This window comes from Monodon monoceros, unplaced genomic scaffold (genome assembly GCF_005190385.1).
Source record: "Monodon monoceros isolate NGI ecotype Baffin Bay Population unplaced genomic scaffold, NGI_Narwhal_1 Super_Scaffold_20, whole genome shotgun sequence".
Classification (NCBI taxonomy): Eukaryota; Metazoa; Chordata; class Mammalia; order Artiodactyla; family Monodontidae; genus Monodon; species Monodon monoceros.
In genome coordinates this window covers 35,856,845-35,879,447 of record NW_021703777.1, presented here as the reverse complement: position 1 = coordinate 35,879,447, position 22,603 = coordinate 35,856,845, and the positions used below count along the sequence as shown (strand labels likewise).

Sequence of the window (22,603 nt, the reverse complement as noted above, 5' to 3'; positions counted from 1 at the left end):
CTACCACGTGGAATATTCTGTGACCCCAGAGACAATAATGCAAGAAATTCTGCTCCAGCTCATTACTTTAAGCCAAAATTGTTTTCATGAATTGTGTTTTTTTCTTCTAAAATGAAATTATACACATCTTTAAGCTGAAATTTAAAATTAAGGTACAAACTGCTGCCTCACAAAGTTAGTTGACTACAACATGTTAAAGATATTTGCAACAATATATTTCAACAACTGATATATTGAATTAGTATTGGGATTGCGGGCTTATTTGTCTTGACAGGACATATCTGTTTCTTAACGGTCAAATTTGCCCTGATCGATAGTCAGTTTTTCACCCTGCACATTTAAAGCATTTGCAGGGGCTTCCCTGGTGGTTCAGTGGTTAAGAATCCACCTGCCAATGCAGGGGACACAGGTTCGAGCCCTGGTCCGGGAGATCCCACATGCCACGGGACAACTAAACCTGTGCGCCACAACTACTGAGCCTGCGCTCTAGAGCCCGTCAGCCACAACTACTGAAGCCCACGTGCCTAGAGCCCATGCTCCGCAACAAGAGAAGCCACCGCAATGAGAAGCCCGTACACCGCAACAAAGAGTAGCCCCCGCTCGCTGCAACTAGAGAAAGCCCACGCACAGCAATGAAAAACCAAGGCAGCCAAAAATAAAAATAAATAAAATAATTTATTTTTTAAAAAAGCATTTGCAATCATTACTGAATTACTGTTTATCTCAACAAATTTAATTTTATTTCCACTTTTGCTTTACAGAATCTTCAAGAATTAAAACCTCTGGATCAGTGTCTAATTGGACAGACTAAGGAAAACAGAAGGAAGAACCGATATAAAAATATACTTCCCTGTAAGTTCCAATTTGGCTTCAAATCAAATGTATTTTTAATATAATTTAAACTGATTTAAAACTTATGTGCTAGTTTACCTTATCTCTCACATAAGTGTGCACACACGCAGACACACACATTCAGAGATTTATATCAGTAACAAATAAATTTATATATACAACCTGAATTCTTTTAAAATTATCTGTGGGGCTTCCCTGGTGGTGCAGTGGTTAAGAATCCGCCTGCCAGTGCAGGGGACAAAGATTCAAGCCCTGGTCCGGGAGGATCCCACATGCTGCAGAGCAGCTAAGCCCGCGTGCCACAACTACTGAGCCTGCGCTCTACAGCCCACGAACCACAACTACTGAGCCCATGCACCTAGAGCCAGTGCTCTGCAACAAGAGAAGCCACCGCAGTGAGAAGCCCGTGCACCGCAATGAAGAGTAGCCCCTGCTCACTGCAACTAGAGAAAGCCCGTGCACAGCAACAAAGACCCAATGCAGCCAAAAATAAATAAATAAATAAATAAAATTTATAAAATTATCTGTGTATTCTGAAAATTGATTAGAGGCATCTTAAACATTTCTTCAGACATTGATGGATTTTTAAAGTCTTTTTAAAAATTGGAATTGGCTTCTAGATAAGCAATTTCTTAGTTCATGTGTCACAATCAAATCTATTTATTCTACTATTTTAAGTTTAGAGGAATGTCTGTGGTACATAACAGCTGTATACGTGTGTGTGGCCACCATGGGACTACCAAGTTGCATTGTTCTTTGAATTGTTTAAGATAACAGGAAGAAAAAATAGCAATTCTTTTTACCTATATTTCACCCATTTCACCGTGTTTTTTTTAAATATATATATATGAATATATGTATATAGCTAAAATTTTAACATCTAGCAACTTCTTATAATAATCACAAGCCACATTTACATATATAGTCATGTTGGATTACATGATATGACATACTGACCTTATCTTTGCCAGGAAGTCATAAATTCAAAGATAAATAACATAACCAATAGTGACAAATCATGCAATAAATAATAATACAATTGAATTTTTTCAATCAAGGTGGAAGACAAAATTCATTTTAGAAAACTTCCTTTAAGAATTGAATCTTAGACAGGATTTTTAAAATGGAATAGATCATGGTTTGGCATAAAGTAGGTGCTAATTGTTTCAGGCAAAAAAATGGCAGACTAGTATCTCAAAGCAGAATGGGATAAGCCATAAATCCAAAACTACTGAGTAGATTTGTTTCTGTGGATCAAGAGATAGAAGTCAAATAATAGAAGGGCAATTGATGGAGGATTTTGAAATCTATTACTAAATGTCATAATTTGGTAATCACAGAAATAACCAGTTATATTTGAGATTGAAATGACTTCTAATGTATAAGTACATACAGATTAATTCTCTTGGATGAGATGGTTTATATACACTTTTTACTGGGGGAGCTTGGTTTGAAAATGTATTTTGACTATATGAAGTTACAATGCCTGGAGAATAAAGTGAGCTACCTTTTTATTTATTGAGTTAGTTTATTATTTTGGCTGCTTACTCAAAAGACTATAATTAGATAAGCAAGAATTAATTGTGTCAATTATATTTGTAATAAGTACTTTAATAGTTTCACTGTAATACTAATTTTTGTTGTATGAAATAATTTTTGAAATTTTCATTCATATTAAATTTACCATTGTCATCATTATTAAAATAACAATGGAGAAGTAGCAAAGTTGTGTTTCCCTAGTTATTAAGAAGTTCTAAATGCATTCATTAATTTATTAATTTTGATTTTTTCCAAGCAAATCTATGTGAACAATATCTAAGTTTTTCCAAAACTGAGTCGACATCTTAAATATACTTATAACATGAGGGAAATGTGCAAAATGATTTGACTGTACTGCAGTTTGAAAATATGCCTTTATTAAAATGTTTTTATGATTTCATCTATGGTTATTAGGAAATTCTAATAATCTTTGACTCACCTTGTCTATAGGGCTCTTGTTTAAAGATGCATGATATAGATGGCTCTGTTTTGTGGTTGGAAATTCACAGACGATGCTACCAGAGTGCCTCTTGGAAATGAAGGTGGATATATCAACGCCAGCTTCATTAAGATACCAGTGGGGAGAGAAGAATTCGTCTACATTGCCTGCCAAGGACCTCTCCCTACAACCGTTGGAGATTTCTGGCAGATGATTTGGGAACAAAAATCCACAGTGATAGCCATGATGACCCAAGAAGTAGAAGGGGAAAAAGTCAAATGCCAGCGCTATTGGCCTAATGTCCTAGGCAAAACAACAATGGTCAGCAACAGGCTTCGACTGGCTCTTGTGAGAGTACAGCAGCTAAAGGGCTTTGTAGTAAGGGCAATGACCCTAGAAGACATTCAGGTACGTGGATTAACTCTTTCCATGATTACATCAATGTGTTTCTGAATAAAAGCCAGTGACTTCTTGGGTCCCATTTCAGTGGAACTAATTCCATCTACTATCCTTAATCTAATATAAGCTTAAATGTGACCCTCTTCATGAATTCTGCCAAATAGTCTCCTCCAGTATGTACTGTATTAAATGAAAATGATAATACAGGACTTTTACAGGATCAACCATCATCCTTTGCTTTGTGATAGATAGCACAGAATAGCTCAGAAGCTATGTGCTGGAAACATATTTTTCAGGTCAAACCTCTAAGTAGACTCAAAAAAACTGTTTTTTAAAACCCTCTAAGTAGCAAATATTCCCCCATAAAGACAATGTATTTGGTAATACAGGAACAATTGTAGCATAAATGTTTGTTATTCACGTAATTCCTATTACACCCACCTAAGCACTGAATAAATTTAGCTTGAATTAGATAAGTGGGTATACCTTAAGTAAAGCTGCTACTGTTTCCTCACCTCCACACCCCTTCACTTTATTTCTTTCCTCCACCCAGTAATACTCAGTTTAAGTAATGTGTTTCCTATTGGCATTTTAACTTTGTTAAAGAAACAGAATAATTTTACTTTCATAGAAACAAAACTTACTGACTCAGTGTTATTGGTGGCATGTAAACATAGCCTGAGAAATTCCTTCATGATTTTTGATTTGTGGTTTTACAAAGAATTAAAGATTATACTTCCTTATTCATTTACACCAGCCTTCCCATTACTTATGCTAGCACAATTGTTCAATATTCCTTAAATGACTTGTTTGTTTAATCAACACATGTTTATAGAGCTTAGTTAGGCCCTGTTACGGAATATAGGGATTCAGAAGTTAACAACACAAACAAAAGGAAATCCCTGACCTCATGGACCTTACTTTCTAATGAAAAGATACTGCTGTTGATGATGCTGTGAGAAAAACATCATCACAGGGATATCTGAGGGGAGGGAAGCATTTCAGTTAGAAAGAGCAAGTGCAAAGGCCCTGAGACTGAACTATGCCTAGTGTTTTTAAAGAACCAGAGAGGTCCCTATGGCTGGAGCAAAGTGGCCAGGAGCAAGAGGTTAGGTCTGAGAGGTAGCTGGGCCACATCATGTAGCACTTTTAAGCCACTGCAATGACTGTGGCTTTTATCTAAGGTGAATTTGAAATGGGATCATTAAAAAAAGGTTGCTATTCATATCAAAACGTAAATTTGCTTTTAGGGTTTCCAAAAAGTCGTTTTTACCGATATTTAAAGTGTGGATCTAGTAACCTCCTTGATAAAGGCCCTCAGTGTGTTGTTTGATGGAGTCTGTCTTTCACTTTTCCTTGTATCTAATCCAACGGCCAAGTCAAAATTTAAAAGGACAAAATAATAATAAGAACTAATTATATGTGAACAACGTAGTATGCCTTTATCTACTTATTCTGTTGTACAATTTCAGACGGGAGAGGTGCGACATATTTCTCATCTGAATTTCACTGCCTGGCCAGACCATGCTACACCTTCTCAGCCAGACAACTTGCTCACTTTTATCTCTTACATGAGACACATTCATAGATCAGGCCCAATCACCACACACTGCAGCGCCGGCATTGGACGTTCAGGGACCCTGATATGCATAGATGTGGTTCTAGGATTAATCAGTCAAGATCTTGAAGTGAGTACTCGGAATTTTTTTTATTTATCAGTTTGTATGAATGACAGTTTTCTTACTACATAGAATTGTATTTTAGTAAACGTTCAAAACTGCATAGGCCATAATCAAGAAGAAATAATACTTCAAACTTATATTTATTTTACTGGGTTTTTTGTTATTGTTACCTATAGGTGGGAAATACTTTTGTTATGCAGATTGATGCTAAATAGTCTATCTCTAAACAATTACTCCCAATTTTTAAAATTATTACTAAGTAAACAAAGCTAATAAGAGTATAATCTTACTTAAAACCTAAATTAGTATAAATCACGCTTAGAATGTTAGAATATCTTACTACACATAATATGTAATTAAAAATCATTACCTCTTGAAGAATTTGCTAAAAACAGTTCTGTCTTGCTCTTCACACTCTCATGATAATTTAAGTAGGACAAATGAAATAGTCTGTTTCTCCCTTGGGAAAATAAAAAGATCAGGAATTTTATTCTGAGCAGCAAAATGTAGGAAAAATACTTTGCCTTTTTTTTTTTTAATGGAGATATTAGAAAGTCAAATTTCAGAGGGAAGAGCATTTCTGTTGGGGATTTTCAAATAGAATAACCTTCCTAATTCTTAAAAAAAATCATAAATAAAATTATCAAATGATGGCAAAGTCAGTTCACCAACTTAATTTTGTCCAGAACAGTTTCTCAAGACTGCTAGAAGGGGAAGGAGATTGGGGTGCAGAAATCTATGTAAGCCACTCCTTAGTGAATCTTTGGGGTTCAAATTCAGTTATCCTTTTTATTTAACATACAGATTCTGTTTCCTTTGGCAGTTTGACATCTCTGATTTAGTGCGATGCATGAGACTACAAAGACATGGAATGGTTCAGACAGAGGTTAGTGTTGGCTGGTGCCTTCTAATGAAGATTTTTGTGAAAATATTTCTAGACTATCTTTTTTAAATGCTGCCTTTTAGTTTAAAAAATGAGGAAATGCAATATCTACAATGAATAGATTACAGAGAATAGGATGGTATATTGGGGGCAAAAATTTGGGGTGGTACAAAATAGCATGTAATTAGTGGCATTCCTTCCCCATTTCCAACGTAAAAAAGAGATAAAAGGTAATCTTCTTGCTACAGAGATTTCCTGAGAGGGAATGGATTCAACAGCATTGACCAGAAGGCAAGAAGGGAGGATGGAGTTGTTTAGCTTGGAGAAGGCACTCTTGGGAAAGTGTTCATTTATCCTCTGTTTTGATCATTTTCATTTCTCTTACCTAAAGTCAAAACATGGGTTAAATCACCCACTGACCTACAGACTTGGGTCCTTCCCAGGGACTGCATTACTTAGAGTGTCTGTCTGCTCTGCATAGTTCCATTATCCTTTTTGTTTGTATTGGGGGAGGGATGTGGAAGCTAGTTTCATATATCTATAAATTCATTTATCTCTACCTCTTGAAGAATATAGAAGTTTATTACTATTTTTAAAATTTAAATTTGCCTACTTTCCCTTCATATACCTTTTTAATTCAAATTAAGTCTCCTAAATATTAAGCTGATCCACAGTCATATTTTTCTAGGTAACAGAAACATACTGATCTGTATAAGCAGTTCTTTAGACCCAGGAAGTTCACTTGTTTAACAGATGTTTATTAAGTGCCTACTATATGCCAGGCACTTTTCTAGATGCTTGGAGCGTATCAATGAATAAGATGAAGATCGCTGATGGAATAACAAAGATCTTCTAGTGGATGGTGATGAGGAAGGCAGACAATAAACCCATTAACTGAGTAGACGATATAGGATCTTTGAAATTGATAAGTGCTTTAGAGGGAAAAAGTAGGGTAAAGAGGATGAGTCATGGAAGGTTGGGGTGCTATTTTAAATAGAGTGGCACCACTGAGGATGTAACCCTTGAGCAAAGATTTGAAGGACGTGAAGCAGGTGGTCACACAGATGTCTGGGGGTAAGAGCCTTTCAGGCAGACAGAACCACCTGCGAGGAGGTCCAAGGTGAGAGTGGGTCTTGTGTGTTCGAGAATAATCATGGCCAGGGTGTCTGAGGTGGAGGCAGCAGGAGGGGAAGTGCGAGAGGAGGTGACGGGGCCAGGGCCTGGGCTTTCGTCTGAGTGAGATGGGGCCATCGCAGGATTGTCTGTATAAAATGACATGATCTGACTCCCATTTTAAAGGACCACTCTGGCTGCTGTGTTAAAACAAGACCAAACTGAATTAGGAAGGAGGGTGCAGGGTTAGAAGCAGGAGGTTGGTTAGGTAGCAAGCAGTGGTGGCCCAGATTGGAGTGGTGAGTGTAGATGTAGGGAGAAAAGGGCATTATGTGAAGTGTTTGCTAATGGATTGTTTGTGGCATGAGAGAAAGTCAAGGATAAATGTGTGGAAAATGTGGGCAAATTAAAATTCAGGTGGGCAAAAGGAAATAAAAGGGTGACTTGTATTCTTCTTCTTCAGAGTTGTTAACATTTTAGGCAACATTCCGAACATTCTTTAGTGCACAGTGTGTGTGCTCACATGCACACAACTGTTTTAAATGAGATTCAACTGTAGTTATTACTGTTACTTTCCACTTAGTATACTGTAAATTTCTCCCATTTATTTTCAGGCTCATTAATTCCTTGCCAAATAACAGGAAAACTCAGATCCCTGCACTATCAACTTAGTAGAGAGTTAATTTCACTGAAAAAGTTAATTTTCAAAAACACATTGATTTTTGAAATCAAAAATATTCTTTTGTTCCAAAATATTTAAAGACAGTTATTTTGTGTAGTTTCTTGGGTATTAATTTCTTGACATTTCAAAACATCAAGACGAGTTCAATAAGTCTAGAGGAAATTTTGTAGGAAGTTTATTTTTCCATTATAAAAGCAAATCATAAAAATCACCAAAGCACAAAAAAATAGAAGTGGTCCACCCATCAGAGACAACTTCAGTTAGCACTCACCACCCACCCCCAAGGCTTCTTCCCTCCACATTTTGTCAATCTGGTTTCTGTTTCTTATAATTTTTGTGACAGTGCACAATTCTATGTCCTGCTTCTTACATTCAACCCTATGACATAATTTTTCATGTTTTCAAAAGTACTCAAGCATCACTTCCAGTAGTGGTGAAGCTATATATATATATATATATATATTCAAATTATACATCTAAAGTCTTCTCTCCCTCTCTTTTTTTTTTCCTCTTTTCTTTTTTTTTTTTTGGGGGGGGGTGCTATAGGATCAGTATATTTTCTGCTATCAAGTCATCCTTTATGTCCTGACACGTCTTCAAGCTGAAGAAGAGGAGAAAGAGCAGGCCCAGCCTCTGAAATGACATGACAAGAACAGCCTTCTGGATGTCTGTCCACTTCTCTCCTAACTTCCAGCAGATGCTCCTGCTGTCTATTTAAAATAAAGATCACAGGGCAGTAAGTCCATAAAACATCATTATGCTTATTCTCCTCTACCTTAGAGGGGCATTCTTAATAACAATAAATAATGGTAAATGCTGTATTTTTACAGCTACTTTAACCTGTGATAATTATCAAAGATTTTTTTAACACTAACTGAATAATGCATATCTTAGGGATGATTAAGGCAGCATTTGACTATAGTTGACATTGTTACAAGGACACACTGAGACTATTTTTAATGCACCAATCTTGTTTATAGCGAAATTATTTTCCAGTATTTTTTAAAAACTAGAGCTATTTTATAGGGGATACTTGAAACCAGTATTTAAGCTTTAAATGACAGTAATATTGGCATAGAGAAAAAGGTAGCAAATGTTTACTATATCAATTTCTAATGTTTACTATCTAGAACTTCCTGTAATATATTTATATACTTTTTCATGAAAATGGACATATCAAATGTTTGTAACTGCATCATGTTATACATCATCTCACTTTGTAAATAAAAATACACATTAAAACATGAACAAGCCAAAAGTGTGTGCAGACAAGTTAAACATTTTCAGTGTGCTATTTTTTTTTTTTTTTTTTTTTTTTTTTGCGGTACGCGGGCCTCTCACTGCTGTGGCCTCTCCCGTTGCGGAGCACAGGCTCCGGACGCGCAGGCTCAGCGGCCATGGCTCACGGGCCCAGCCGCTCCGCGGCATGTGGGATCTTCCCGGACCGGGGCACGAACCTGTGTCCCCTGCATCAGCAGACGGACTCTCAACCACTGCGCCAGCAGGGAAGCCCAGTGCGCTATTTTTTAACAACATTCCAGGCCTCTGGGAAGGCAGGAACTTCTGGACCCCAACTTCCATATCCCTACTGGGTGCCGGTTGTGCCAGCCACAGGCCCTGGGAGTGTTGTCAGAACCCCTGGTAGATCTTCTCCAGGCTCTGATGGTGAGGATCAAGTACTGACTAACAGTGGCTAAGAAATTCATTCTCCCTTCCTGCTGCCTTCCTGTGAGCCTGACTGGTACATAAGTCAGAATTTTCAAGTCTTAGTTGTTGTAAAACTCAGACTATCTCATGAAACAAAACAATATCACACTACCTGGGAGGTTTATATTTGATTCTGCCTAAAAGGAAGAGATCAGCTTCAAAGAACCTGCTTCTGATTCTCAGTACTGAACGTATTTCGCTAACTCCTAATTGTGACAGCATTCCTCCACTCAGTCGTGAGTGACGCCATCCCAAGACCCCAGAAACTGCTTGGTTCCTTCTCATCAGATTGACCAATTCTGAGCTAGTTAACTGGAATTTCTGATCTTACCCAAGTGCAACGATTTTCTGGGACCTACTCCTGAAGAGCTGAGGCTATTTAAGGGCAGAAGACAGTGTCAGGAAATGCACAAAACCCCACAGGGATATGTATGACTCCTCGCCGGGTAGCAAGTTTGAATCCTACCTCAGAAGTGGCTCTGAATCTGGCAAGAGAAGTATCACCACCATCACTTCCACTTCAATCAGAACAGTTTCTACAGATTGAGTTGTAGCTAAAGATTTGGAAAAAAGGTTTCTATTGCTTTAAAAGATTTTTAGAAACTACTGAGTGAGTTGGAATCATGTGACCTTGTTTTCCTGTCATAAGCACAGGAAACAAGGCCAGCAGGGTCCAGGAGCCAGTACAGCTGGAGGTGATTAGCTACCATGTGAAGTCAACAGAAATAGAGGGGGAAAGCTGGAGAAGGATCCTTTGTCTGGAAAGAATGTAGCTAGGAAATGGAAACTGTGGGAAGAAAATGTGGGTTTCGATTTACAAACCCTGAATGGAACTTTTTTTTTAAAAAATTTATTTATTTTATTTATTTTTGGCCATGTTAGGTCTTTGTTGCGTGTGCGGGCTTCTCATTGCGGTGGCTCCTCTTGTTGTGGAGCACGGGCTCTAGGCACGTGGGCTCCAGTAGTTGTGGCACTCAGGCTCAGTAGTTGTGGCTTGCGGGCTCTAGAGCGTAGGCTCAGTAGTTGTGGCACACGGGCTTAGTCGCTCCGTGGCATGTGGGATCTTCCCGGACCAGGGCTTGAACCCATGTCCTCTGCATTGGCAGGCAGATTCTTAACCACTGCACCAACAGGGAAGCCCTGGAAACATAATTACAGTAAAAATGTTACTGCCCTCATCCGGGATGTGGCTCCACTACCATGGAATGAGGTGAGCCATTTGCTAGGGCCACGCTGGTTAGAAAGCATGGCGAAGCCACAGAGCCAGGGTGGCACATGGAGACACTCCAATAGCCAATGAATGAATAAATACTACTTGGCTCTAACGCACATTAGATAGCTAAGTACTATAAAATATACACCCAAACGTATAATGGCTCATACATAATAGAAGTTTATCTAAGAGATCTGGGCAAGAGAACAGCTCAGCAGGGCAGCTCTCCTCCCTCTGACTGTTAGGAACCCAGGCTGATGGAGTTTCTGTAATCAACACATAGCTTCCAAGGTCATCCTGGGAATCGTTTCCATTTCCCCAGCCAGAAACAGGGGAAAGAGTAGGGACACCTGTGGGGGATTCTTTGAGCTGGGCAGGCCTGGAAACAAAGCACGTCACTGCCATTCATTCTATCAGCAAGGACTGGCCAAATGGTGGCCCTACGCACAAGGAAGCTGGGAAATGAGTTGGCTGAGCAGCTGATTCCCAGTGACAGACAACTCTCTGCTATAGAAGGAGAACCACAAGTCGTGATGGAATCTATTTATAAAACTGAACTAAAGTTGTATATTTTAAAAGAATATCTTAATTTAAAAGAATATCTTAATATAGTCACTGCAAGATTGGATACATCATTTTGTCCCTAAGTTTGGTATATGTCATTAGTAGAAATATTTCTGTATTATGATAAAAAGAAGAGAAATGGCTATTGAGAAAAGGTCAGGTGTTCACATCTGTGGTTCCAAACAGCCTGCTAGATCTCTTGGTTTTAAGTCTGTTTGGGACTTCCCTGGTGGCGCAGTGGTTAAGAATCTGCCTGCCAATGCAGGGGACACAGGTTTGGTCCCTGGAGCGGGAAGATCCCACATGCTGTGGAGCAACTAAGCCCATGTGCCACAACTACTGAGCCTGAACTCTAGAGCCTGTGAGCCACAACTACTGAGCCTGCACGCCACAACTACTACTGAAGCCCATGTGCCCTAGAGCCCATGTACCTCAACTACTGAGCCCACACGGCACAACTACCAAAGCCCGCGCACGCTAGGGCCTGTGTGCCGCAACTACTGAGCCCACAGGCTACAACTACTGAAGCCCGTGTGCCCAGAGCCTGTGCTCCACAACAAGAGAAGCCACCACAATGAGAAACTCGCACACCACAACAAAGAGTAGCCCCTGCTTGCCACAACTAGAGAAAACCCGCACACAGCAACAAGGATACAAGACAGCCACAAAAAAAAATGTCTAGTTATCTAAATGCAATGTGATACATCCAAGAAATGAACAACTCACCAAAGCAGTCTTTTAGTCAGATGTCTTGATGGTGGACAATGTGTTCCCATTTTACATAATTCAGGGTACCTTGTCATGGAGGTGATAAATGTAACAAATATTGCATTGACCTGCATAATATTTTAAAGCCAATCTAAATTTTAATATATCAATTTTGAATTACAGTTGACTGCAAGTAAGCAAAAACTAGCCCTACAGACTTACACAAATTAGAGGTTTCTTTCTTTAAGAAAACAAGTTCACAAATAGACAACTGCTGGGATTGATTCTACAGTTAGATAATGTCAGATATAGTCCCATTTGTTTATTTCTGCTTTTTTTTTCCTTTCCTGAGGAGACATAGCCAAAACATTATTGCTAAGACCCATGTCAAAGAGCATACCACCTATGTCTTCTTCTAGAATTTTTATGGTTTTAGGTCTTATATTTAAGTCTTTAATCCATTTTGAGTTTATTTTTGTATATGGCATGAGAAATAGTCTAGCTTGATTCTTTTGCATTTAGGTGTCCAGTTTTCCCAACACCATTTATTGAAGAGGCTGTCTTTTTCCCACTGTATATTCTTGCCTCATTTGTTGTAGATTAATGCCACATATGAGTGTGGGATCATTTCTGAGCTCTCTATTCTGTTCCATTATCTATGTCTGTTTTTGTGCTAGTACCATACTGTTTTATTACTGTAGCTTTGTAGAATAGTTTGAAATCAAAGTGTGTGATGCTTTCACCTCTGTTCTTTCTCAATATTGTTTTGGCTATTCAGGTTCTTTTGAGTTTAATACAAATTTTACAATTATTTGTTCTAGCTCAATGAAAAGTCCATTGGTATTTTGATAAGGATTGCCTTTGGGTAGTACAGTCACTAACAATATTAATTTTTCCAATCCATGAGTACAGTATATCTTTCCATTTGTTTGTGTCATCTTCACTTTCTTTCATCAGTATCTTACAGTTTTCTGAGTTAATGGTCTTTTACCTCCTTAGATTTATACCTAAGTTTTTTGCTTTTTTGTTTTTTTGTTTTTTTGTTTACCAGTACGCGGGCCTCTCACTGTTGTGGCCTCTCCCGTTGCGGAGCACAGGCTCTGGACACGCAGGCTCAGCGGCCATGGCTCACGGGCCCAGCCGCTCCACAGCATGTGGGATCTTCCCAAACCGGGGCACGAACCCGTGTCCCCTGCATCGGCAGGCAGACTCTCAACCACTGCGCCACCAGGGAAGCCCTATACCTAAGTATTTTATTCTTTTTTGATGTGATTGTAAATGGAAATATTTTCTTAATTTCTGCTTCTGATAGTTTGTTGTTGGCGTATAGAAACACAACAGATTTCTATATATTAATTTTGTATCCTGTAACTTTACTGGATTCATTGATGAGCTCTAGTTCTAGAAACACCAGTTGTTTTCTGGTGTTGTCTTTAGGATTTTCTATGTATAGTATCATGTTATCGGCAAACAGTGACAGTTTTACTTCTTCCTTTCCAAGTTGGATTTCTTTTATTTCTTTTTCTTGTCTGATTTTTATGACTAGGACTTCCAATACTATGTTGAATGAAAGTGGCAAGAGTGGGCATACTTGTCTTGTTCCTGATCTTAGAGGAAATACTTTCAGCTTTTTACCATTGAGTATGATGATAGCCATGTGCTTGTCATATGTGGCCTTTATGATGTTGAGGTATGTTCCCTCTATACCCACTTTCTGGAGAGTTTTTATCATAAATGGATGTTAAATTTTGTCAAAAGCTTTTTCTGCATCTATTGAAATGATAATATGATTTTTATTCTTCAGTTTGTTAATGTGGTGTATCACATTGATTGATTTGTGGATATTGAGCCATCCTTGCATCTCTGGAATAAATCCCACTTGATCATGGTGTATGAACCTTTAATGTACTGTTGAATTTGGTTGAGGATTTTTGCATTTATGGTCATCCGTAATAGTGGCCTGTAATGTTTGTGTTTGTGTGTGTGTGGAGGGGGCGTATCTTTGTCTGGTTTTAGTACAAGGGGACACTGGCCTTATAGAATGAGTTCAGAAGTGTTCCTTCCTCTGTAATTTTTTGGACGAGTTTGAGAAGGATAGGTGTTAACTCTTCTTCTTTTTTTTTTAAAATATTTATTTATTTATTTGGTTGCACCAGGGCTTAGTTGTGGCATGTGGGCTCCTTAGTTGTGGCATACAAACTCTTAGTTCCAGCATGCATGTGGGATCTAGTTCTCTGACCAGGGATCGAACCTAGGCCCCCTGCATTGGGAGCGTGGAGTCTTAACCACTGTGCCACCAGGGAAGTCCCTTAACTCTTCTTTAAATGTTTAGTAGAACTCACCTGTGAAGCTGTCTGGCTCTGGACTTTTGTTTGTTGGGATTTTTAAAATACTGATTCAATTTCATTGATAATTGAGATAATTGAGATAATTGGGCTGTTCATATTTTCTATTTTTTCCTGATTCAGTCTTGAGGTATTGTGCATTTCTAGGGCTTTGTCAGTTTCTTCTAGGTTGTCCATTTTATTGGTGTGTAATTATTCTTAGGAATCTCTTATCATCCTTTCTTTTTTTTTTTTTTTTTTTTTGTGGTATGCGTGCCCCTCACTGCTGTGGCCTCTCCCATTGCAGAGCACAGGCTCCGGATGCGCAGGCTCATGGGCCCAGCCGCTCCACAGCATGTGGGATCTTTCCAGACTGGGGCACAAACCTGTGTCCCCTGCATCAGAAGGCGGACTCTCAACCACTGCGCCACCAGGGAAGCCCCTTTTCTTTTTTTTTTTTTTTTGCCACACTGCACAGCATGTGGGATCTTAGTTCCCCACCCAGGGATTGAACTCGTGCCCCCTGCAGTGGAAGCACAGAGTCCTAACCACTCGACTGCCAGGGAATTCCCACTTATGATCCTTTGTATTTCTGTGGTGTTGGTTGTAACTTCTTTTTCATTACTGATTTGGGCCCTCTTTTTTTCTTGATGAATCTAAAGTTTTATCAATTTTGTTTATTCTTTCAAAGAAATAGCTTTTAGTTTCATTGAACTTTTCTATTTTTTTAAGTCTCTATTTCATTTATATCTGCTCTGATTTTTATTATTTCCTTCCTCCTACTAACTTTGGGTTATGTTGGTCTTTTTTTTTTTTCCTTTAGGAATGAGGTTAGGTTGTTTGAGATTTTACTTGGTTACTGAGGTAGGCTTGTATCACCATAAACTTCCCTCTTAGAACTGCTTTTGCTAAAAGATTTTGGATCATTGTGTTATTTTCACTTGTCTCCAGGTATTATTTCATTTCCTCTTTGATTTCTTCAGTGACCCACTGGCTGTTTAGTAGCACATTGTTTAATGTCCACATTTGTAGGTTTTGCAGGTTTTGTTTTTTTTTCTTGTAGTTAATTTCTAGTCTCATAGCAGTGTGGTCAAAAAAGATATATGATATGATTTCAGTTCTCTTAAATTTACTGAGACTTGTTTTGTGGCCTAGCATTTGATCTATGCTGGAGAATATTCTGTGTATGTGCCCTTGAAAAGACTGTATTCTGCCTTTGGATGGAATGTTCTATATAAATATCTATTAAGTCCATCTTGTCTAATGCATCATTTAAAGCCAGTGTTTCCTTACTGATGTTCCATCTGGATGATCTATCCATTGAGGTAAGTAAGGTGTTAAAGTCCCCTACTATTATTGTGTAACTGTCAATTTCTCCCTTAATGTTTGTTAATATTTGCTGTAAGTATTTAGGTGCTCCTATGTTGGGTGCATACATAATTACAATTTTTATATCTTCCTGTGGGATGGATCCCTTTATCATTATGTAATGTCCTTCTTTGTCTCTTGTTACAATCTTTGTTTTAAAGTCTATCTTGTCTGATATAAGTATTGGTACCCCAACTTTCTTTTGTTTCTCACCACTCTTATTCAACATAGTTTTGGAAGTTTTAGCCACAGTAATCAGAGAAGAAAAAGAAAAGGAATCCAAATCGGAAAAAAGAAGTAAAGCTGTCACTGTTTGCAGATGACATGATACTACACATAGAGAATCCTAAAGATGCTACCAGAAAACTACTAGAGCTAATCAATGAATTTGCTAAAGTAGCAGGATACAAAATTAATGCACAGAAATTTCTGGCATTCTTATACACTAATGATGAAAAATGTGAAAGTGAAATTAAGAAAACACTCCCATTTACCATTGCAACAAAAAGAATAAAATATCTAGGAATAAACCTACCTAAGGAGACAAAAGACCTGTATGCAGAAAATTATAAGACACTGATGAAAGAAATTAAAGATGATACAGATAGGTGGAGAGATATACCATGTCCTTGGATTGGAAGAATCAACATTGTGAAAATGACTCTACTACCCAAAGCAATCTACAGATTCAATGCAATCCCTATCAAACTACCACTGGCATTTTTCACAGAACTAAAACAAAAAATTTCACAATTTATATGGAAACACAAAAGACCCCGAATAGCCAAAGCAATCTTGAGAACAAAAAAAGGAGCTGGAGGAATCAGGCTCCCTGACTTCAGACTATACTACAAAGCTACAGTAATCAAGATAGTATGGTACTGGCACAAAAACAGAAAGATAGATCAATGGAACAGGATAGAAAGCTCAGAGATAAACCCACACACATATGGACACCTTATCTTTGATAAAGGTGGCAGGAATGTACAGTGGAGAAAGGACAGCCTCTTCAATAAGTGGTGCTGGGAAAACTGGACAGATACATGTAAAGGTATGAGATTAGATCACTCCCTAAGACCATACACAAAAAGCTCAAAATGGATTAAAGACCTAAATGTAAGGCCAGACACTATCAAACTCGTAGAGGAAAACATAGGCAGAACACTCTATGACATAAATCACAGCAAGATCCTTTCTGACCCACCTCCTAGAGAAATGGAAAGAAAAACAAAAATAAACATATGATACTTCAAAGCATTTGCACAGCAAAGGAAACCATAAACAAGACCAAAAGACAACCCTCAGAATGGGAGAAAATATTTGCAAATGAAGCAACTGACAAAGGATTAATCTCCAAAATTTACAAGCAGCTCATGCAGCTCAATAACAAAAAAACAAACAACCCAATCCAAAAATGGGCAGAAGACCTAAATAGACATTTCTCCAAAGACGATATACAGACTGCCAACAAACACATGAAAGGATGCTCAACATCATTAATCATTAGAGAAATGCAAATCAAAACAACAATGAGATATCATCTCACACTAGTCAGAATGGCCATCATCAAAAAATCTAGAAACAATAAATGCTGGAGAGGGTGTGGAGAAAAGGGAACACTTGCACTGTTGGTAGGAATGTAAATTGATACAGCCACTGTGGAAAACAGTATGGATTTTCCTTAAAAAACTAAAAATAGAAGTACCATATGACCCAGCAATCCCACTACTGGGCATATACCCTGAGAATACCATAATTCAAAAAGAGTCATGTACCAAAATGTTCATTGCAGCTCTATTTACAATAGCCAGGACATGGAAGCCACCTAAGTGTCCATCCACAGATGAATGGATAAAGAAGATGTGGCACATATATACAATGGAATATTACTCAGCCATAAAAAGAAACAAAATTGAGTTATTTGTAGTGAGGTGGATGGACCTAGAGTCTGTCATACAGAGTGAAGTAAGTCAGAAAGAGAAAAAGAAATACCGTATGCTAACACATATATATGGAATCTAAGGGGGGAAAAAAAGGTCATGAAGAACCTAGGGGCAAGACGGGAATAAAGACACACACCTACTAGAGAATGGGCTTGAGGATATGGGGAGGGGAAAGGGTAAGCTGTGACAAGGTGAGAGAGTGGCATGGACATATATACGCTACCAAATGTAAAATAGATAGCTAGTGGGATGCAGCCACATAGCACAGGGAGATCAGCTCTGTGCTTTGTGACCACCTAGAGGGGTGGGATAGGGAGGGTGGGAGGGAGGGAGATGCAAGAGGGAAGAGATACGGGCACATATGTATATGTATAACTGATTCACTTTGTTATAAAGCAGAAACTAACACACCATTGTAAAGCAATTATACTCCAATAAAGATATTAAGAAAATTTTAAAAATAAAAAAATAAAAATAAAGTCTATCTTGACTAAGTATTGATACCCCAACTTTCTTTTGTTTTCTATTTGCATGCAATACCTTTTTCAGTCCCCTCGCTTCCAGTCTATGTGTGTCTTTTGATCTGAAGTGGGTCTCTTGTAAGCAGCATATATATGTGTCTTTTTTCTTTTTAAATCCATTCAGCCACTTTATGTCTTTTGATTGAAGCATTTAGTCCATTTATATTTAAAGTAATTATTAATAGGTATATACTTACTGGCATTTTGTTCATTGTTTTCTGGTTGTTTTGAAGCTCTTTTTTGTTCCTTTCTTCTTCTTTTGTTCTCTTCCCTTAGAATTTGATGATTATCTTTAATGTTTGGACTCCTTTATCTTTTTTGTGTGTGTATCTATTTTGGATTTTTTGTTTTGTCATTACCATGAGGTTTAAATATAACAAGCTCTGAACACACCTATATATATAAACGTATATATAAATTTAAGTTGATCTCAAGTTCAAATGCATTGTAACAGCCCTACATATTTGCTCCCTCTCCCCACATTTAATGTGTTTGACATCATATTTCACATCTTTTGGTTTTGTGTATCCCTTAACTAATTATTTTGGATATGGATGATTTTAATACTTTTGTCTTAACTTTCCTACTAGCTTTATAAGTAGTTGATCTACTACCTTTACTGTATATTTGCCTTTACCAATGAGATTTTTCCTTTTGTAATTTTCATATTTCTACTGTGGCCTTTTCTTTTCCACTTAGAGACATCTCTTTAACATTTCTTGTACAGCTGATTTCGTTGTGCTGAACTCTCTTAGCTTTTAAAACTTCTCTGTAAAACTCTTTCTCTCTCCTTCAAATCGGAATGATAGCCTTGCTGGGTAGGGTATTCTTGGTTGTAGGTTTTCTCCATCACTTTGAATATATCATGCCACTCCCTTCTGGCCTGCAGAGTGTCTACTAAAATGTCAGCTGACAGTCTTATGGGAATTTCCTTGTACATAACTAATTGCTTTTCCCTTGCTGTTTTTAAGATTCTCACTTTAATTTCTGTCATTTTACTTACAGAGTGTCTTAATGTGGACCTCTTTAGGTTGATCTTGTTTGGGACTCTCTGTGATTCCTGAACCTGAATGCCTGTTTTTTTCTTCCCAGTTTAGGGAAATTTTCAGCTATTATGTCTTCAAATATGTTCTCTGTGCCTTTCTCTCTCTCTCTCTTCCTCTGTGACCCCATAATGTGAATGTTAGCATGCTCGATGTTGTCCTGGAGGTCTCTTAAACTGTTTTTTTGTTTGTTTTTCTTTTTCTTTTCAGCTTAAGTGATTTCCTCTGCTGTCTTCCAGTTCACTGATCCATTCTTTCATATCATCTAATCTACTGTTGATTCCTTCTAGTATTTTTTTTATTTCTGTTCTCGTACTCTTCAGCTCTGTTTGGTTCTTTATATTTTCTAGCTCTTTGTTAAACTCCTCACTGTGTTCATCCATTTTTCTCTTGAGTTTGTTGAGCATCTTTATGATCGTTACCTTAAACTTTATTGGGTACATTGCTTATCTCCACTTAGTTTTTCTGGGATTTTGTCTTGTTCCTCATTTGGAACATATTTCTTTGTCTCTTCATTTTGCCTAATTCTCTGTGTTTGTATGTATTTGTATGTATTAGGTAGGTTGGTTATGTTTCCCAATCTTAGAGAAGTGCCCTTATGTCGGAGACATTCTATGGGTCTGAGCAGCACACTCCTCTCTGTTCACCAGAGCTATATGCTCTACGGGTTCCCCCTATGTTGACTGCATGGGCCCTTTTTCTATGCCAGGGCTGACTACAGTGGGCACGCTGTTAGGCGAGGCGGGTGCTGGCCTGGTTGCCTGCCAGGCCCTGCCTAGTGCGGTGGCTGCTGGCCCACTGGTGGGCAGTGTTAGGTCCCAGTGTGGTTGGCTGCAGAGCCTAGAGACTGCCAAAACCAGTGCCAGCCCATTGGTAGACTGGGCAGGGTCTCAGGGCAGCTGGCTGCAGAGCCCAGGGCATCACAGGACTGGTTCCAACCCGCTAGTGGGCAGCATATCATCCTTTTTAAGAAAGGAAACTGAAGTTCAGGGGGATTATCACTTGCTCAACGTTGTCCAAATAACAGAGCTGGGATTCAATTCTAGGACTACGTGACTTCAACCCACAAGTCCTGAAGCGTCCTAGCTCTTTAAGTGGATCACAACAAGTAGCCCTGGCAAAGACCGTGTTCTTTACACTCTGCTACCTCAAATATCCACCTGGCTCTTTTCCAGACACAGAGCTGGACTCATTCTGCTTAACATTATTTCTCTGGCCCCCCTTCTGAGCTTCATATAGGCCCTGCTTTTATGAATGCATGATTATTGAGATCAGTTAGAATACAATTTATTCAGTTAGAGCTTTTGTTTAGTTACGTTCTTCTTTTTAAAGATAATGTGTGGCCTCCTGGACAACTTGACTATTTCTAGTTCTTCTCAGTAACATGTTTACATACCATCTCTGGAAATGGCAGTCTTCCAATGTGACTACTTTCAAACCCTTACATTGATTTGTGTTGTTTCTGTCTTAATGGATGGCTTTTGGTAGACTTCTCTCCAGACCTGTCCTGATTGTGGTAAATACTGACCATGCAGTTAATACTTCAGAATGGAACACTGGAATTTACCATTTTATGTTAGGTGCCTATGTAGAGGAACAATTTAGAAATTCCTTTTTTGTGGATCCTTTAAAACTCACTCGTGGTAATGCTTATTTTAGAACTGGGGCTTTCTGAACATATAATTCTACTATGTTCACTGCAGCAGTTGAGAATTAACAATCATGTCACACGTGTGTACTTCTTTTCCATATAAATATACTTGTGACACCCAATGGGGCTCTTTCTGTACTACCACAAAGATGTCCTTACTTGTGAAAATACCATAATAATCATTGTCATTATATATATAACCCACAAGTTCTTGAGTATACTTACAAAATAAAATTGTAAAGCACTAAATCTCAGACAATACACTTTCTCACACTCCAAAATTTACAAATAGAAAAAATGGAACCAAATGGAGTCCAACAAAAACACATTATATAGGAAGTTATGTGATGAAGGTGGCATTTCATATCAGTAGAGAAAAGATGAATCATTCAATGTATGATGTTAGGACAATTAGATTCTTAACACGCCATAGAGAAAAATAAATTCAAAATGGAATAAACATGTACATATTTAGTCCAAAGTTATAGAGAAATATATGGGACATATTTTTAATAATGTCAGAATAGAGAAGGAGGATGGGTTTTATCTACTGACAGTATACACAGCAGCTAGTAAATACGTGTATTAACCCCAAAAAAGAACTCCCTGAAAAGGGGCCAAATACATTCTCAAAGAGGGGTGGGTCCTTTTCCAATTCACAATCCACACAAAAGTATAAATAGTCTAACATTTGACAGATATTAAGGTCAAAAAACATTTTTTAAAAGACTAATAAAGTGGAATATATAAAAAATATAAAACTTCTGTACAGCAAAAGAAATTATACAAAAATAAAAAGACAAACGAGTAGGTAAAATATTGACAAAACATAGAACAAAGGGTCACTGTCTGGTTTATCAGTTAAAAAGGAAAAACTGCAATAGAAAAGCAGGCAAAGGGACTTCCCTGGTAGCACAGTGGTTAAGAATCTGCCTGCCAATGCAGGGGACATGAGTTTGAGCCCTGGTCCGGGAAGATCCCACATGCCATGGAGCAACTAAGCCCATGTGCCACAACTACTGAGCCTGCGCTCTAGAGCCACGAGCCACAACTACTGAGCCCACGAGCCACAACTACTGAAGCCCATGCGCCCTAGAGCCCATGCTCTGCAACAAGAGAAGCCACCGCCATGAGAAGCTCGCACACCATAAGGAAGAGCAGCCCCTGCTCGCCGCAACTATAGAAAGCCCGCACGCAGCAACGAAGACCCAAGGCAGCCAAAAAATTAATTACTAATTAATCAATCAAAGGCCATTTCTTTAAAAAAAAAAAAAAAGCAGGCAAAGTACATGAACAAGCAAGCATCCATGAAAAATACTCTGCTTCACTTCATTGTATAATTTTAACAATGCAACTTTAAATGAGGTATTTTCACAAAGCAGAATGATCATTCTTAAGACTGGTGTGACTGTGGAAAAACCAGACACTCTCAGGCACTGCTGAACAGTGTTGCCAGAGAGCTCACTGCCCAACATTTTAATGTGCCATCAGCCTGGTTGCACATTTTCAAGTCTAGAAAATGATCCTACAGAAACACTTGCATGAAGGCACAAGTGTCTGTAGCGGCACTGTAACACCAAGTTGAAAGCTATCTAAATGTCCATGACTAAGGGATGGTTAAATAAATTATAGACCTTTCATGCACTGGAATACTTCTGTAAAGCCACTGTTCTAAGGAATGAGGTAGGTCAACATAGACTGCCATGTAAAGATGCTCCACAATATTTCATGAAGTGACTTATGAAACAGTATATGTGGAATGATCTCAATGTTTTTTGTTTTTTGTTTGGTTTTTTTTTTTTTGCGGTACACGGGCCTCTCACTGCCGCGGCCTCTCCCGCCGCGGAGCACAAGCTCCAGACGCGCAGGCCCAGCGGCCAAGGCCCACAGGCCCAGCCGCTCCGCGGCATGGGGGATCCTCCCGGACCGGGGCACGAACCCGCGTCCCCTGCATCAGCAGGCGGACTCCCAA

The 22,603-nt window shown here is 38.5% G+C and overlaps 1 protein-coding gene across 9 annotated transcripts in view; it reads left to right on the top strand.

The window, feature by feature from the left end:
• Window positions 1–8,868, top strand: part of PTPN13 (protein tyrosine phosphatase non-receptor type 13) — a 234,878-nt gene extending 226,010 nt beyond the window's left edge. For all 9 annotated transcript variants that reach the window (XM_029234945.1, XM_029234946.1, XM_029234944.1 and 6 more), the window contains 5 exons: window positions 762–852; window positions 2,901–3,238; window positions 4,702–4,917; window positions 5,735–5,797; window positions 8,136–8,868. In XM_029234945.1, the coding sequence (XP_029090778.1) occupies window positions 762–852; window positions 2,901–3,238; window positions 4,702–4,917; window positions 5,735–5,797; window positions 8,136–8,231 (804 nt within the window). In that variant the 3' untranslated portion in view covers window positions 8,232–8,868. The remainder of the gene's footprint in view (window positions 1–761; window positions 853–2,900; window positions 3,239–4,701; window positions 4,918–5,734; window positions 5,798–8,135) is intronic.
• The last annotated feature ends 13,735 nt before the right edge of the window (window positions 8,869–22,603 follow it).